General features: G+C 41.9%; 1 protein-coding gene across 2 annotated transcripts in view; it reads right to left on the bottom strand.

Annotated features, from left to right (window-relative positions):
- The window catches only part of cnksr3 (cnksr family member 3), a 185,084-nt gene that overhangs the window by 34,667 nt on the left and 134,067 nt on the right, over positions 1–16,350 (bottom strand). For both annotated transcript variants that reach the window (XM_060831564.1, XM_060831565.1), the window contains one exon: positions 12,265–12,324. In XM_060831564.1, the coding sequence (XP_060687547.1) occupies positions 12,265–12,324 (60 nt within the window). The remainder of the gene's footprint in view (positions 1–12,264; positions 12,325–16,350) is intronic.

The raw sequence follows: 16,350 nt of genomic DNA, 5'->3' as shown, positions 1-16,350 counted from the left end.
TAAAACAGCTTCAATTGGGAGCAGTGTGTCCAATTCCAGTTATGGCACTTCAGGAGGGTATGAAACAAAATTTTGCAACCAAGAATAAAGGACTTTAGTTCCAATGACAGACTTGAGTTGAGAGAGAAGATATATATTAGATTATTTATAGTTATGAGGGATTCAGGCGAGTGCAATTGAGAGCGCGCACGCGCATGAAAATGTTGTCTTTGCCAAGAATAGTGAGAGCCAGAGAATACAGATTTAAGATGATTGCCAAAGGAACCATGTGGTGAAATAAGGAAATAGTTATTATGTTAACAGTTAGGATCTGGAATGCACTAATAACACAGTGGAACCAGATTCTACTGTGATTTTCAAAAGGGAGTTTGATGAGCATCTGAAGTCGAGAATAAAAATTGCTCAACCAAACGCATAAAAGTGGATAAATCCCCAGGACTAGATCAGATGTACCTTAGAACTCTGTGGGAAGTTAGGGAAATGATTGCTGGGCTTTTTACATAGATATTTCTATAATCGATAGTCATAGGTGAGGTGCTGGAAGACTGGAGGTTGGCTAACAGGGTGCTACTGTTTAAGAAAGGTGCTAAGGACAAGCCAGGGAACTATCGACCAGTGAGCCAGACGTCGGTCGTGGGCAAGTTGTTGGAGGGAATCCTGAGGGAAAGGATGTACATGTATTTGCAAGGACTGATTAGGGATAGTCAACATGGCTTTGTGCGTGAGAAGTCATGTCACACAACTTGATTGAGTTTTTTGAAGAAGTAACAACGAGGATTGATGAGGGCAGAATGGTAAATGTGATCTATATGGACTTCAGTAAGGCATTCAACAAGGTTCCCCATGGGAGACTGATTAGCAAGGTTAGATCTAGTACAGGGACAACTAGCCATTTGGATATTTAACTGGCTCAAAGATAGAAGTCAGAGGGTGGTGGTGAAGGGTTGTTTTTCAGACTTGAGGCCTTTGACCAGTAGCGTGCCACAAGGATTGATGCTCAGTCCACTACTTTTCATCATTTATATCAATGATTTAGATGCAAGCATAAGAGGTATATAGTTAGTAAGTTTGCAGATGACACCAAAATTGGAGGTGTAGTGGACAGCGAAGGAGGTTACCTCAGGTTACAACAGGATCTTGATCAGATGGGCTAATGGAATGAATAAAACTTCTGTGAAATTGGATTTAGTTCTTCCAATGTGGATTTTATGTCAGCATCTCTAAAGATTTTCCTAATGGGCGGCACGGTGGCACAGTGGTTAGCACTGCTGCCTCACAGCGTCTGAGACCCGGGTTCAATTCCCGACTCAGGCGACTGACTGTGTGGAGTTTGCACGTTCTCCCCGTGTCTGCGTGGGTTTCCTCCGGGTGCTCCGGTTTCCTCCCACAGTCCAAAGATGTGCGGGTCAGGTGAATTGGCCATGCTAAATTGCCCGTAGTGTTAGGTAAGGGGTTAATGTAGGGGTATGGGTGGGTTGCCCTTCGGCGGGTCGGTGTGGACTTGTTGGGCCGAAGGGCCTGTTTCCACACTAAGTAATCTAATCTAATCTAACTTGTATGTCAGTACATTTGTTCTTAAGATTCAGTGCTAGGTTAATGCTAAAGTGATTCAATATTGAAATATTGGTACAGGGAGCCATTCAAGAGAGGGGAGAAGAGAGAAATATAGTTGTAATTGCAAGTAGTATAGCCAGGGGAATTGACACTATTTTCTGCCACCAGGATCCCAAAGTGAAATTCTGTAAGTTTTGAGACTTGGAGGATAAGAATCACTTGCAACAGGACATAGACAAGCATGTATTTTGACAAGTGTGTAGGGAGAGGCAAGACATTTAAAGAGTACATAGGGAGAGACAGACCTGAGGGGCTCATGCGTGCAGCAAGATGGTAGGACACGGTTACAATGGTGGGCAAGGAACATGGGATGTATAAGCAGAGGCAGAGAGAGTACAAAAACAATGAACTGCCAAGGAGGCCAGCAACAGCAAAGATGATAAAATGATTTAGAAAGGAAACTGGTGGACATTCGAGCAAAAATTAACTTACAGAACTACAGGGATGGGGATAGTGAGGACTGCAGATGCTAGAGAGCCAAAGTCAATAAAGTGTGGCGCTGGGAAAAGCACAGCAGGTCAGGCATCAGAGGAGGGGGAGAGCCGACATTTCGGACAGGACCCTTCATTCGGGCTGATTGTACGGAATCAATGAGTCAAATGACCTGTCACACAGCCCATTCCCCCAAGGAGGCATAGCCACTATAGTTCAAGAGATCCAGATGAATGGATTATTATTGAAAACTGGTTCAGCTACAAATGGCAAAATCTGGCTGGACCATACGAAGATCTATTGGGTCCAGCTCTCTTCTCTCAAAACAGTTCATTCTTTCAGCATTATTCTGGAATGAAAAATGCTAATCTCCAGTTTTGTTTCTGTATTACAACCTTCTCTTCATGTTACCTGCAACCTTACCCCCAACAAGCACAAGATGCTAATGGAATCTTCATCAAGGTCAGTAAGCTTTACACTGTCATGAAGGACAGATCCCTGTCCAGAGGAAGAGACAGCACGAGTGAGTATACAGTTTGGGGAATCTGGAGGCAGCTTGGGAATTTGGTGCAGAGGGGAAGAGGTACTTTTTGGGTTATTTTTGGCTTGTAGCTTGTCAGACTTTCATTTAAACAGGATAAATTTAAGCCCATCATCATGAAAGGGGCTCTGCACAAAGGAGTGACATTCCAGGTAAATTAAGTTCATTGGCTGGCAATAGCTACTATAACAGATTGCCTTCAGATTGAAGGCAAATAGAGGAAATATTTATAAGCTACAGATTAAAAGTATGAAAGTTCTCAATTTGATTTTCAAATATAACTAAAAGAGAGATGCCAACTCGGGCAATGTGTTATACCCAATGTTATGGGAGCTGGTGGACCCCATTGTGGTTCATAGTGAGCACATCTGTAGCAAGTGGTTGCTTGAGGATCTCTGGAGTTGAGGCTTTGAACACTGACAGCGCAGGGAGGGGCAGAATTACCTAGACCAGGAGGTGGTCACACCCACTAGATCAACTAGCTCAAATTTGGTCAACGGTTAGTGATAGGAGGATATGACCACAAACAAGGCAGGTAGAGGGATCCAAGAGGTAGTGAAGAAATCTCAGCCCTGGAGCAAGCTAACAGTTTGAGATTCTTGCTCCCTATCTGGATGAGTGTGGAGGCTGGAGGGAGGATGAGTAAACTGACCATAGCATCATGGTACAGGGAGCCATTCAAAAGGAGGGGAAAAAACAAAAATGTAATTATAATCGGCAGGGGGAGGGGGGGGGGGGGCGGTGGGGGAGTATAGTAAGGGAACAGACACTGTTCTGTGGCCAGGATCGAGTGTCCCAAAAGCTTTGTTACCTGCCTGGTCCCCCGGTTCATCTGGGTTGCAGAGGAACTTAGAGTGGAAGAGGCAAAAAATCTAGTTGTTATGGTCCACACAGACACCAACAATAACATTAGAAAGAATAAAGAAGTCCTGCTAAGGGAATATGAGCAGCTAGGGGCTAAATTAAAAAGCAGAACCAAAAAAAGGTAATACGCTCCAGATTACTCTCTGAATCACGAGAGAAATATCTATGTACCCTCCAGTAATTGACCACTGACCTAATCTGAGGGTCAACAAGATTAAAGAGGTAAACATGTGGCCCAAAGATTGCAGTGGAAGAAACAGGTTTGAAGTCATGTGACAGTACTTGGGAAGAGCGAGCTGTTCCGATGTGATGGGCTCTACCGGAGTCATGCTGGGACCAGAGTCTTGGTGAATCAAATAACTAGAGCTGCAGACAGGGCTTATAGGGGTTAACCTGCATGGAAAAGTATGGAAAAAACTTAAGCGGATTGTGGGGGGAACTCAGGAGGGGTTATGAAAGTTGCCACATCAAATAACAGAGTGTGGAAAGGGTCAGGAATCGAACATCAGGCACATCAGATGAGGGGACAACTATGAGGAGGGGTGGTCAATGCAGGACAGAGGGTGTTGTACTTAAATATATGCAGTACACAAAACAAGATGAGTGAGCTTGTACTGCAGACTGAAACTGGCAGGCAGATGGGCAGAGAAGGTGGGGTTGTCTTGTTACTAAGAAACAAAATTAGATCAATAGCAAGGGATATGGAGTCCGAAGATATAGAACCTGCGCTGGGAATGACGAGGAACCACAGAAGGGAAAAAAAGCTCTATACAAGCCTTCTAGCAGTAGGTAGGATGTGGGGAACGGAAGAAGTCAGACATAGAAAAGACATGTTGTGGTTCTGTTCGCCGATCTGGGAATTTGTGTTGCAGAAGTTTCGTTCCCTGTCTGGTGACATCCTCAGTGCTTGGGAGCCTCCTGTGAAGCGCTTCTGTGTTGTTTCCTCCGGCATTTATAGTGGTTTGTTTCTGCCACTTCTGGTTGTCAGTTCCAGCTGTCCGCTGCAGTGGCAGGTATATTGGGTCCAGGTCGATGTGTTTGTTGATAGAATCGGTGGATGAGGGCCATGCCTCTAGGAATTCCCTGGCTGTTCTTTGTTTGGCTTGTCTTATAATAGTAGTGTTGTCCCAGTCGAACTCATGTTGCTTGTCATCTGCGTGTGTGGCTACTAAGGATTGTTGGTCCTTAGTAGACAGAACAACAACGAGCACTCGAGCTACAAATCTTTTCACAAACATAGAAAAGACATGTAAGAAATGCATTATTACAATAATCATAAGGAACTTCAATATGCAAATGGACTTGGGAAATCAGATCTTAAGAAAATGAATCGTGGAATGTCCCCAAGACTTTTTTTTTGGAGCAGCCTCTGGTAGAAAACACCTGAGAACAGGTAATTCTGGACTTGGTGGTTGAGCGAATTTGAGACAAAGGAACCCAGTAAGGAGCAGTGACCATAATATGGTAGAATTCACCCTGCAGTTTGAGCTGGAGAAGCTGGAATCAGACAGAACGATATTACAACTGAGTAAAGGTAACTTCAAAGACATGAGGGAGAAGCTGGCCAGAGTTGTTTGAAGCAGGAGACTGGCAGGGAAGATGGTGGAGCAGCAATGGTTGGAGTTGCGGAAGTAATTCTGGAGGCACAGTACAAATTCATCCCAAGGAAGAAATATTAAGGGGAGCACAAGGTACTGATAGCCAACAAGACAAGTGAGGGACAGCATAAAAGCAAAAGCATACAATGTGGTGACGTTTCATGAATTCATGAGAAGCCTTTTAAAAACCAGCAAAGGATAACTGAAAAAAAAGCGAAGGGCAAGAGTGGTGGTTTGGAGGAGGGGGGGCAGAGAGGAATTCAGTGGCTCTTACTAAGGAGAAGGTGCTGGACAAGTGGAAAGGTATCACCCATACTAGATGGACTACCTCTGAAGAAGGTCGTTGAGGAGATTGTAGAGGTATTAGTGGTGACCTTTCAAGAATCACAAGTCAGGGATGGCTCCAAAGGACTGGAAAATGACTGATCTAGTACCCATGTTTAAGGGAGGCAGAATACAGGAAACCTTAGGGCTGACCTTGGTCATCGATAAGACTTTAGAGTCTGTTATTAAGAATGAGATTGTGGGATGCTTGGAAGTGCATGATAAAAATAGCTGAGCCAGTGGGGCTTTATCAAGGAGGGGTTATGGCTGACAAATCTATTAGACTTCTTTGAGGAACTAATGAGCAAATTAGACAAAGAAGAACCAGTGCATGTGATTTATTTGAATTTCAAGGAAGTGACAAAGGTACTGTGTAGGAGGCTGCTAAATAAAATAACAGCTCATGGTGTTAGGGGCAAGGTACTGGCACACAGAGGATTGACTGACGAGCAGAAGGCAGGGAGTAGAGATAATGGGGTCTTTTTCAGGATGGCATCTGGTGACTAGTGGAGTTCTGCAGGGGTCAGTGTTGGGACTACATCTATTCATGACGAAGGAACTGAGGGCATTGTTACTAAGTCTGTAGATGACACAAAGATGGAGGCATAGATAGTGTTGAGCAAGTGGGGAGGCTACAGAAGGATCTGGACAGGTTGGAGAGTGGGCAAAGTGGCAGATGGACTACAATGTGGGAAAGTGTGAGGTTATACACTTTAGCAGGAGCAAAAGTGGCATAGTCTACTTTCTAAATGGGGATAGGCTTTGAAAATCTGAAGCACAAGTGGACTTGGGAGCCCTAGTTCAGGATTCTCTTATGGTTAACATGCATATTCAATTGGCAGTTAGGAAGACAAATGCAATGTTAACATTCATTTCAAGAGAGTTAAAGCACAAGCGAAGAAAGGTACTGCAGAGGCTGTATAAGGTTCTGGTCAGACCGCATTTGGAATATTGTGAGCAGTTGGGACCCCATATTGAAGGATGTGCTGCCTTAGGAGAGGGATACTTCCAAAATGCCCCCTATCCTAACCTCAATTTTGCACCTGCCTCTAGTTTCTTTCATCATGTCCTCTGATGCCTTGTTCAAGCTCTTGCCCAATTAGGTCCACTTCTTGCTCCTTTTATCCTACTTTCAATAAGATGCAAACTACCCAAATACCTTTGTGCTTACATACCAACCAACATAATGAATGGTGTACTGAAGAAGAGTGAGGTAGTTGGTTAGCTCTTCGAGCTACTAGGTTATTGTGCAGATGTTCCATTACCATGCTGGGCATCATCATCAGTGAGACTTCCATGAAGTGCCATTGTTCTGTTCTACTTGGTTTTTTATGTGGGGTCTGTTGGGGTGAGTGTCACTTCTTCTCTGTAGCGGTTTGTACACTGGGTCTATGCGTTTGCTGATGGCCTTTTTGATTGAAAACCAGATTTAAGAACACTCTGGTTTGCCTCTGATTAGCTTGTCCTAGAATGGTTACTTTGTCATAGTAGAATTGACGACCCTCTTGGTCCATCTTTACAAAGATGAGGGAGAGTGGATCATGTTGTTTAGTTGCTAATTGGTATTTAAACGGATGGCTAATTTTCTTCCATTTTATCCAGTGTAGTGCTTGTTGTGGTTGTTGCAAGGGATTTTGTATACCTTCTTCTGAAGAAGAGTACTATTGCATTTGAAATGGTAACTCTGCTCTCCACAGATGCTGCCAGACCTGCTGTGTTTCTCCAGAACGCTCAAATTTGCAGCATTTTCATAGATTTGCTTTTATTATGAACGGCACATTCACTGCAGATATTAGACCCCTCTTCCCATCCACCAGCATACATCTTTCCTCTGAAAATAAACCCAAATTTGGCCCCTCTGTCCTTCAAAAATTGTCCCATTTCTAATCTCCGTTTTCTCTGAATTTCCAGGAGAGATGGTTGCCATTGAATGTATGTTCATCTTTCAAGAAACTCCATTTTGGAATCTCCCCAGTCTGTTTTTGATCTCACCAAAATAATCTGTGTGCCAAACTTATAAATTACATCTTCTAGGAATATGACAATATCATAGCTCCATGTTACTTGCTGAGATATTTATATTATCTATAGTTACAGGAGAGATGCCAGAAGACTGGAGGTTGGCAAACATGGTGCCACTGCTGAAGAAGGGCAGTAAGGACAAGCCAGGGAATTATAGACCAGTGAGGTAACAACAATGACTGCAGATGCTGGAAACCAGATTCTGGATTAGAGTGGTGCAGGAAAAGCACAGCAGCTCAGACAGCATCTGAGGAGCAGGAGAATTAACGTTTCGGGCAAAAGCCCTTGGTCACGAATACCTGGTATTCCTGATGAAGGGCTTTTGCCCGAAATGTCGATTCTCCTGCTCCTCGGACGCTGCCTAAACTGCTGTGCTTTTCCAGCACCACACTAATCCAGAACTATAGACCAGTGAGCCTGACTGTGGTGGTGGGCAAGTTGTTGGAGGGAATCCTGAAGGACAGGATGTACATGTATCTGGAAAGGCGAGGACTGATTAGGCATAGTCGACATGGCTTTGTGTGTGGGAAATCATGTCTCACAAACTTGATTGAGTTTTTTGAAGTAACAAAGAGGTTTGATGAGGGCAGAGCAGTGGATGTGATCTATATGGACTTCAGTAAGGCGTTCGACAAGGTTCCTCATGGGAGACTGATTAGCAAGGTTAGATCTCATGGAATACAGCGAGAACTAGCCATTTGGATACAGAACTGGCTCAAAGGTAGAAGACAGAGGGTGGTGGTGGAGGATTGTTTTTCAGACTGGAGGCCTGTGACTAGTGGAGTGCCACAAGGATCGGTGCTGGGTCCTCTACTTTTTCTCATTTACATAAATGATTTGGATGCGAGCATAAAGAGGTACAGTTAGTAAGTTTGCAGATGACATCAAAATTGGAGGCGTAGTGGACAGTGAAGAGGTACCTCCGATTACAACAGGATCTTAACCAGTTGGGCCAATGGGCTGAGAAGTGGCAGATGGAATTTAGTTCAGAAAAATGCAAGGTGCTGCATTTTGGGAAAGCAAATCTGAACAGGACTTATATATTTAATGGTAAGGTCCTAGGAAGTGTTGCTGAACAAAGAGACCTTGGAGTGCAAGTTCATAGCTCCTTGAAAGTGGAGTCGCAGGTAGATAGGACAGTGAAGAAAGCATTTGGTATGCCTTACTTTACTGGTCAGAGTATTGAGTACAGGAGTTCGGAGATTATGTTGCAGCTGTACAGGACATTGGTTAGGCTACTGTTGGAATATTGTGTGCAATCCTTGTCTCCTTCCTACCGGAAAGATATTGTGAAACTTAAAACATTTACAAGGATGTTGCCAGGGTTGGAGGATTTGAGCTATAGGGAGAGGCTGAACAGGCTGGGGCTGTTTTCCCTGGAGCGTCAGAGGCTGAGGGGTGACCTTATAGAAGTTTATAAAATTATGAGGGAGAATGAATAGGATAGACAAAGTCTTTTCCCTGGGGTCAGGGAGTCCAGAACTAGAGGGCATAGGTTTAGGATGAGAGGGGAAAGATATAAAAGAGACCTAAGGAGCAATCTTTTCACTCAGAGGGTGGTACGTGTATGGAATGAGCTGCCAGAGGTAGTGGTGAAGACTGGTACAATTGCAACATTTAAGAGGCATTTGAATGGGTATATGAATAGGAAGGGTTTGGAGGGATATGGGCCAGGTGCTGGCAGGTGGGACTAGATTGGGTTGGGCTATCTGGTTGGCACTGACGGGTTGGACCGAAGCATCTGTTTCCATGCTGTACATCTCTATGACTCTGTCTTCAGCTTCAAAAAGGTCATAGCCTCAAATTTCTTTTCCCTTGCTACACTCTTTCCTCCTTTTAAACACATCTTAAACCCTATCTTTTTGACCAGGTCTTAGTCATCTGTCCTGATACCTCATGTGGCTCAATGATGTATTTTGCTTCATAATCCTCCTGTGAAGTCCCTTGTCACAAAAATACATGTCATTAGAGTCATAGAAATGTACTGCATGGAAACAGACCTTTCAGACCAACTTGTCCAAGCCAACTAGATATCCTAAATAAATCAAGTCCCAATTGCCAGCATTTGGCCCATATCCCTCTAAACCCTTCCTATTCACATACCCATCCAGATGCCTTTTAAATGCTGGAATCAGACCAGACTCGACTACATCTTTTGGCAGCTCATTCCATACACACACACTGCCCTCTGTGTGAAAAAGTTGCTCCTTAGGTCCCTTTTGTATCTTTTCCATCTCACCTTAAACCTGGACTCTCTAACTCTGGACTCCCCCATTCTGGGGAAAAGACATTGGCTATTCACCCTATCCATGCCCCTCATGATTTTATAAAAACCTTTATTAGGTCACCTCTCAGCTTCTGATGCTACAGGTAAAATAGTCCCAGCCTATTCAGCCTCTCTCTATAGTTCAAATCCTCTGACCCTGGCAACATTCTTGAAAGGGTTCAGAACAAGAGTTACAAGTTTCACAACATCCGCCCTAAAAGCAGGAATACAGAATTGAATGCAGTATTTCAGAAGCATTTTGGGGGAGTGGGAAAATGTGACTACAGCTGTTTTCGTTGGATTTCCAACAGCTTGCTTGCGTAGTCACATCTACAATGTTTTTACTCGTTCTGTCGCCTGTAGTGTTGACTTCCCTGGTAACAACCTGACAGAGGGTGCTTGATTTGATGGATCATTTGACCGTTACTAGAGCAGTACTCAAGCTGGGTCGGCGAGTACGATCACAGAAGGAATATGAGATGGCTGTCGACCAGTGTGGGTCACTTACCCTAGGATATTTAAAACAAAGCAAGAGGTGGAATGGCCCTCAAGCCAATCTTTCCTGCATCCAGTTGGGTGGACAACCGGGTAAACAGCCGCCTTGCATGCACGTTAGTGGTGACGTGTGCGCCAAATGTGTTAACCACAACAGGACGATGCCATCAGTGTATACAAAAACAGATGAGACCCCCAGTTTGCTCCTTGTAGCAAGTGAGAGTTCCCAAATTTAAATTACAAAGAGAAAGTGAGCGACCAAACAGAAAGTAACGAGGAGCAGTCCCTTCCCCACAATCCAGGTTTTATAAAATCTAAGATTTTTTTTATAACTCCAACTATGGGGGTCCTTTGAATTTGAATAATAAGCAAGGAAGTGAATGGAGTGTAATAACTTAATAGATCCCCGTGTTATGGTACCCAATGGCCAAAATAAAATTAAATGTTGATTTAGTATTTCGGTATCCCATAGATGTCTTTAATTGCCATCAATGCTTAAAATATATTTAATACAATGAGTCAGTATAGAAAACATGTTAAAAGCTGTAAAGGAGTTAAATTGATAAGGGCTACTTGCAGTCAGTGTGGATGGGATGAAGCTACTATGCAGTCGTGTGTCACTACTCAAAATGTAATAAGGATACTACAGTTATTTTAGAAGAGACTTTTCAATGCAAGTACTGTCCACTTAAACTTTCCACCAAGATAGGCCTTAGTCAGCATGAAAGGCAATAACACGCTGAAGAAAGAAATGAGAAAAGAAAACAGTTGGCTAATATAAACCATAAATAATGATTAATGTATAAGTAGACAAGAATGTTGGACTAAAGTAGTAGTAGTAGATTTATTAGATAGGCTAGAAAAACAGTTTTCTGGCAGTAAACAAACAAATTAATTGCAGAACAATTAAAATCTAAAACTGCAAATATCATAACCAATGTCCAGTATGGTTGTTAATATGCATTTATTGCTGTGACAATGTTGACAAACAGGGAACAGTCTATGAATTGTCTTGTTGTATAGCACATATAGATTCAGATATCAGCTTAATTAATCAATTTACCTTCATACATGTATATGATGCACACTCAGATTTCCAAAGTTACTTCACTGCTGTCTATTGTTGTATAAGGCATTAAGCTCTGAAAGGGTTATCGCTGATGAACGCATTAAGCACCACCCAATATGATCTGATCATATGGATCAGAATAGAACAGCTCTGAGTCGCAAAGATAGACCTACCATCCTCAATCTCTCTCACTGACATTGGTTTGGTAGAATCAGAAACAATAACCTAAACAATTTTTATCACACAATAAACTACAATGTTGCTTAAGACAAGAAAGTCTGCTCATTAGACTAAGTGGCTTTCTTGTACTATACTAGACCAGTCACACAAGCCCAACCCAAGAGGAGGATGGTGGCAGCAAATCTACCTGACACATCTTTCAAGTTAATGGTTGTCAGGACCCATCACACAACATCTGTTATCCAAACACATACAGGACTCCATGGACTGTGGATATGCACAAAAATATTTGAATCATCAATGTACAGCAAGCTTTATTTTAACCAGCACCTTATGAACTGGCATTCTCGATAAGTTATATACCTCAAACACCAGACATTTACCATGTTTTTGTGATCACCATGAAGTCAGAGTAATCAGTGGACAATGCAAGTGAGCAGGCTCTCTGCTGATAAATAATATAACTTTGTCTTCAATAAAACTTAAGAGCTTGACACTGTAAGTAATGTATAACAATAATGTCGATGCCCTGTGCATTGGGCTTCTATTACATAGTGCACATGTTTTTACATTGATTACGTGGACCACTTGATCAGCCAGCACACCTCCGGTCCCATCAGGGCTGTTTAATAAAACGTTTGCTGTTGTATAATTTTTTTAAAAAAGAACGTGAATTTGCATAATTAAAGACTCATTAGCTTGCAATCTCTTACAGGAGAGCTTCAGAGTTTTCAATTAATGCTATTTAGAAGAAAAAAAACACAACTAAAATAAGGCACATTAATGCACTCTGATTAAAAACCCCAAATCATAGGATTTGCCATTCGAAGTTGAAATTATCAGCAAATTTCTTACTCACATTTTCTGTTGTACCAGTAACAACATGCAATCCATCATATGTTGATTTAATATACATTCCCTAGGAAAAAGGACATTTATTTATTAGAAAGAATAAAACAGGGCAATATCATTCCAGTACAATTACCCATTTAGAAAGCTCACTGATGTGATTCTAAAATCCTATCTTCACATTTGGAAATTAATATTGTGTTCCAAGTAACACTCCGAGCCTTTAAATTTCAATGGTACAATTCTCAAATAGACATCTACCCCTACTGGAGAAGAGACAAAGCATAACAGATGAATTGAGATAAATAAATAACTTATGCAAATACTGAGAAAGTCCTACTAGCTGCAGCAATATGGAGATTTAGATGAACCATATAAACCATAATATCCTAATATAGTATTCAAAATATTACAATCCTGGAGTTGAGCAGTCCACAACTTTCACTCTCATCAATCTAATGACAACGTATACATACAGTAAGTTGCACAAGCACAGCTCAGTTATGCAGCAAACTCAGGGAATAAGTTCATCATTGTACTTTGTTATATACCAAATCTCTATTACCCAGGCAAAGTTCAGTCACAAATGCTCAGTGATGCTCAGTTTGGATTCCAACAACTATAATATTTAGATCTACTTTGGGCATGTTCTAGGTTTTTTAAAAAAATGTCTAGAACTAGCTTGCACTTAGGATGAATGTGGACAAAATTTGTAAGACCCCGTTTCCGGAAACTGTGTCTAGTATAAAGTGTTTGGATTCTAAATTGAAATTTAATGTACAGGTAGTTCTCCTATGATGCCAAAGTTGTGTTCCAGCAAAATCTCGCTTAATAGAAATAATGGGGCCTATGGGAAAAGTGACATCCTGGGCAAACATCAGTCACGATTGTTCAATAATCATCAAACAGTGCAGCACAATGTAAAGCACAGCCTGAATGAAGGTTGAAATCATATTTCATTAACAAAATAAAAGTAAGTTTAACATAATACATTCTTTAAAAAATGCAAGAAATCTGCACTCTACACATTACCTCTTAGATGAAGCTGCTCCAATGGCAACTGACATTGGTTCATGCACAGAATGGCTTGAAGACTGGTACTGAAAAATGTGTTGCTGGAAAAGCGCAGGTCAGGCAGCATCCAAGGAGAAGGAGAATCGACCTTTCGGGCATAAGCCCTTCTTCAGTTTCCTGAAGGAGGGCTTATGCCCGAAACTTCGATTCTCCTGCTCCTTGGATGCTGCCTGACCTGCTGCGCTTTTCCAGCAACACATTTTTCAGCTCTGATCTCCCACATCTACAATCCTCACTTTCTCCTAGTTGAAGACTGGTACCAACATCACTCACGTGCGGACACTGGAGCATGTGCAGAACAACAAGAAAATCGGCACAGAACCAACTGCGTAAACCAATCCCCGCTGGAATCATGTTATTGCAGATAAGAGGTAAGCGTTCTCCAAAATACTGTTCCCTAATTCTTCAGCACCATTATGGATCGATTGTGCTGCTGAAATGTGTGTTATACCAGAACTACCTGTACAAGAACTGTTCAGAGTGCCCTTCTCATTTATGAAATAAAACACATAGTAAATAGACAAGTTCATTTACAACGGTTTCCTGGTCTGCAGATCTTGATTTTTTCTGTTGCTGCCTTCCAGATGTAGTCTAAATAGAGTCATCATTGGTGTTCTGCGAAGCAGTAACCTAGTCTGTGTTACATCGCCGCAATGTAGAAGAGACCACATTGTGAGCAGCAAGTAGAGGAGGCTAGATTGAAAGTGCAGGTAAATTGCTGCTTCACCTGCAAGTTGTGCCTGGGACATTGCACAGTGAGAAACTTCTCAAAACTTGTAACAGTGAGAAGGTAAATGGACAAAGGTTTCACCTTCTTCAATTGCATAGAAAGGTACTATGGAAGTGTTGGGAGGAGTGGGAGTGGATCAGAAATGGACCAGAGAAGGTCCCAGAATAGCAGTCCCTGCAGAATTTGATCTCCTGTACATTTGGGAGGTAAATGCAGACTGGGTAACATCTATATTTGGTCTGTAAAAAACGATCTTGAACCTCCAGTTGCCTGTCACTGCAATACACCACCATCCTTCCTTACCAACATTTCTGACGTAAGCCTGCTGCAGTGCTCCAACAAATTGAAGAAATATCACTTCATTTTCCACATAGGTGGTTTATAGGTGGTTTCAGAACTCCAACATTGAGTTGACAGTTTCAGAGCATGAAGATCCTAAGTCTTTGACTATTACCTATTCCCACAAATCCAGATTTGTGCTGCTTTAATGCTGTCATTAAGACCTATCTAGTTTTTCTTCTTCCCAGGCCAATTATCAACAATCCCTTTGTTTGCCTATCCTTTTCTCTCTCTCTGGGCTCCCCCTATCTGTTCACTCCTTTACTACCTCATCTTACATCATTAGTACAAAGACCTTACCTCACTGATTAATAGTTCTGGAGGAGGTTCACAAGGCTTGAAATGTTAACTCTGCTTTCTTTTCACACATGCTACCAGATCGTGGGCGGCACGGTGGCACAGTGGTTAGCACTGCTGCCTCACAGCGCCTGAAGACCCGGGTTCAATTCCCGACTCAGGCGACTGACTGTGTGGAGTTTGCACGTTCTCCCCGTGTCTGCGTGGGTTTCCTCCGGGTGCTCCGGTTTCCTCCCACAGTCCAAAGATGTGCGGGTCAGGTGAATTGGCCATGCTAAATTGCCCATAGTGTTAGGTAAGGGGTAATGTAGGGGTATGGGTGGATTTCGCTTCGGCGGGTCGGTGTGGACTTGTTGGGCCGAAGGGCCTGTTTCCACACTGTAAGTCTAATCTAAGTCTAATCTAATCTGCTGAATTTCTACAGCAAATTCTGTTTTTGTTTACTTTTGACCACTATCCCTGCCAAACAGTGCAGAAATTATTTTTTTCTGTAACTGTTTTTCTATTTACACTTCAAATAAAGACCACTAAGATCAAGCATTTTAGTTGCATTTTCATATACAACCCCAAAGCGTGGTTTTAATATTTTTAAAAACTGACGAAAATTGATTTATAGAACAAAATTTCCAAAACAAACACTAAGAGATCTTAAACTCTAAGCTCAACTGACACTTCTTGCTAAGAAAAGCATGATTTATTTCCTTTTGCTGATCAAAATGTTAATATACATAGGCTGCATGGGCCCTAAAAAAAACAAAACAGAAAATTGTCAAAATACCAGCATCATCTGTGAGAAAGAAATTGAGTTAAAAGGTTGCAGATTGAATGTAAACATTTTTCAAAATGATTTCCTAATCTGGCTTTAGTTTCCACAAATATAGGTAAGTTCATATTGTGAACATTGTATCAACTTAAAAAGTATGTCAAAATTTCTGTTTCACTTTGAAAAATTGTTTTTTCTCTGTACAGGTGCTGTCAGACTTGAACATTTCCAGTACTTTGTTTTAATTCCAGATTTCTACTCTCTGCAAGTCTTTTGGTTTTGTTCCAGTGTATTCCACGTTATGAAATGTAATGATAATCGAGGAGACTGTTTCAGATAAAATAAGCTTTTCAACTCCTGAAGCAATTTCCTAAAAAGATTCTCTTTAAATGAGCAATCTTTTAATGATTTGCATCAGGCTGCAGGTTATGTGGTGAAGGTATCTGGGTAGAGAGTTCAATGTTTTTGGTCCATATTATATGACTTGGGAGGGTAACTGAATTATGATTCCTGGACAACTATTAGTGGGACACTCAGAAATGTTGCTGAATACCAATGGAAGGCAACTATGGTCTCTCTTGTTGAAGACCAGTGCGTAACACCTGTGATACAGGAATGTTTTATGTGACCTCAATGTCACTTGCCACTTTTCAGTCCAGCACTGAATATTGCCAGATCTGTACAGGTAAACATGGGTTGATAAAATACCTGCACAAGCAAAAATAGTGCTACTCAACACAATCAGCAACAAACAGCGCCAACTCTGACATTACAAGTACTTTTTAATAAAAAGGTTTGGACATGTTATCACACACCTCCATAGAAGGTCAGACCCAGACCTTCTGGCCATTTCCACTGCATCACAAGACCCATTCCTCTGAACTTATATTGCA

The sequence above is a fragment of the Hemiscyllium ocellatum genome, chromosome 10 (genome assembly GCF_020745735.1).
Source record: "Hemiscyllium ocellatum isolate sHemOce1 chromosome 10, sHemOce1.pat.X.cur, whole genome shotgun sequence".
Taxonomy (NCBI): domain Eukaryota; kingdom Metazoa; phylum Chordata; class Chondrichthyes; order Orectolobiformes; family Hemiscylliidae; genus Hemiscyllium; species Hemiscyllium ocellatum.
Note: the sequence above shows the minus strand (reverse complement) of the source record. Positions and strands in the feature narration are given on the sequence as shown.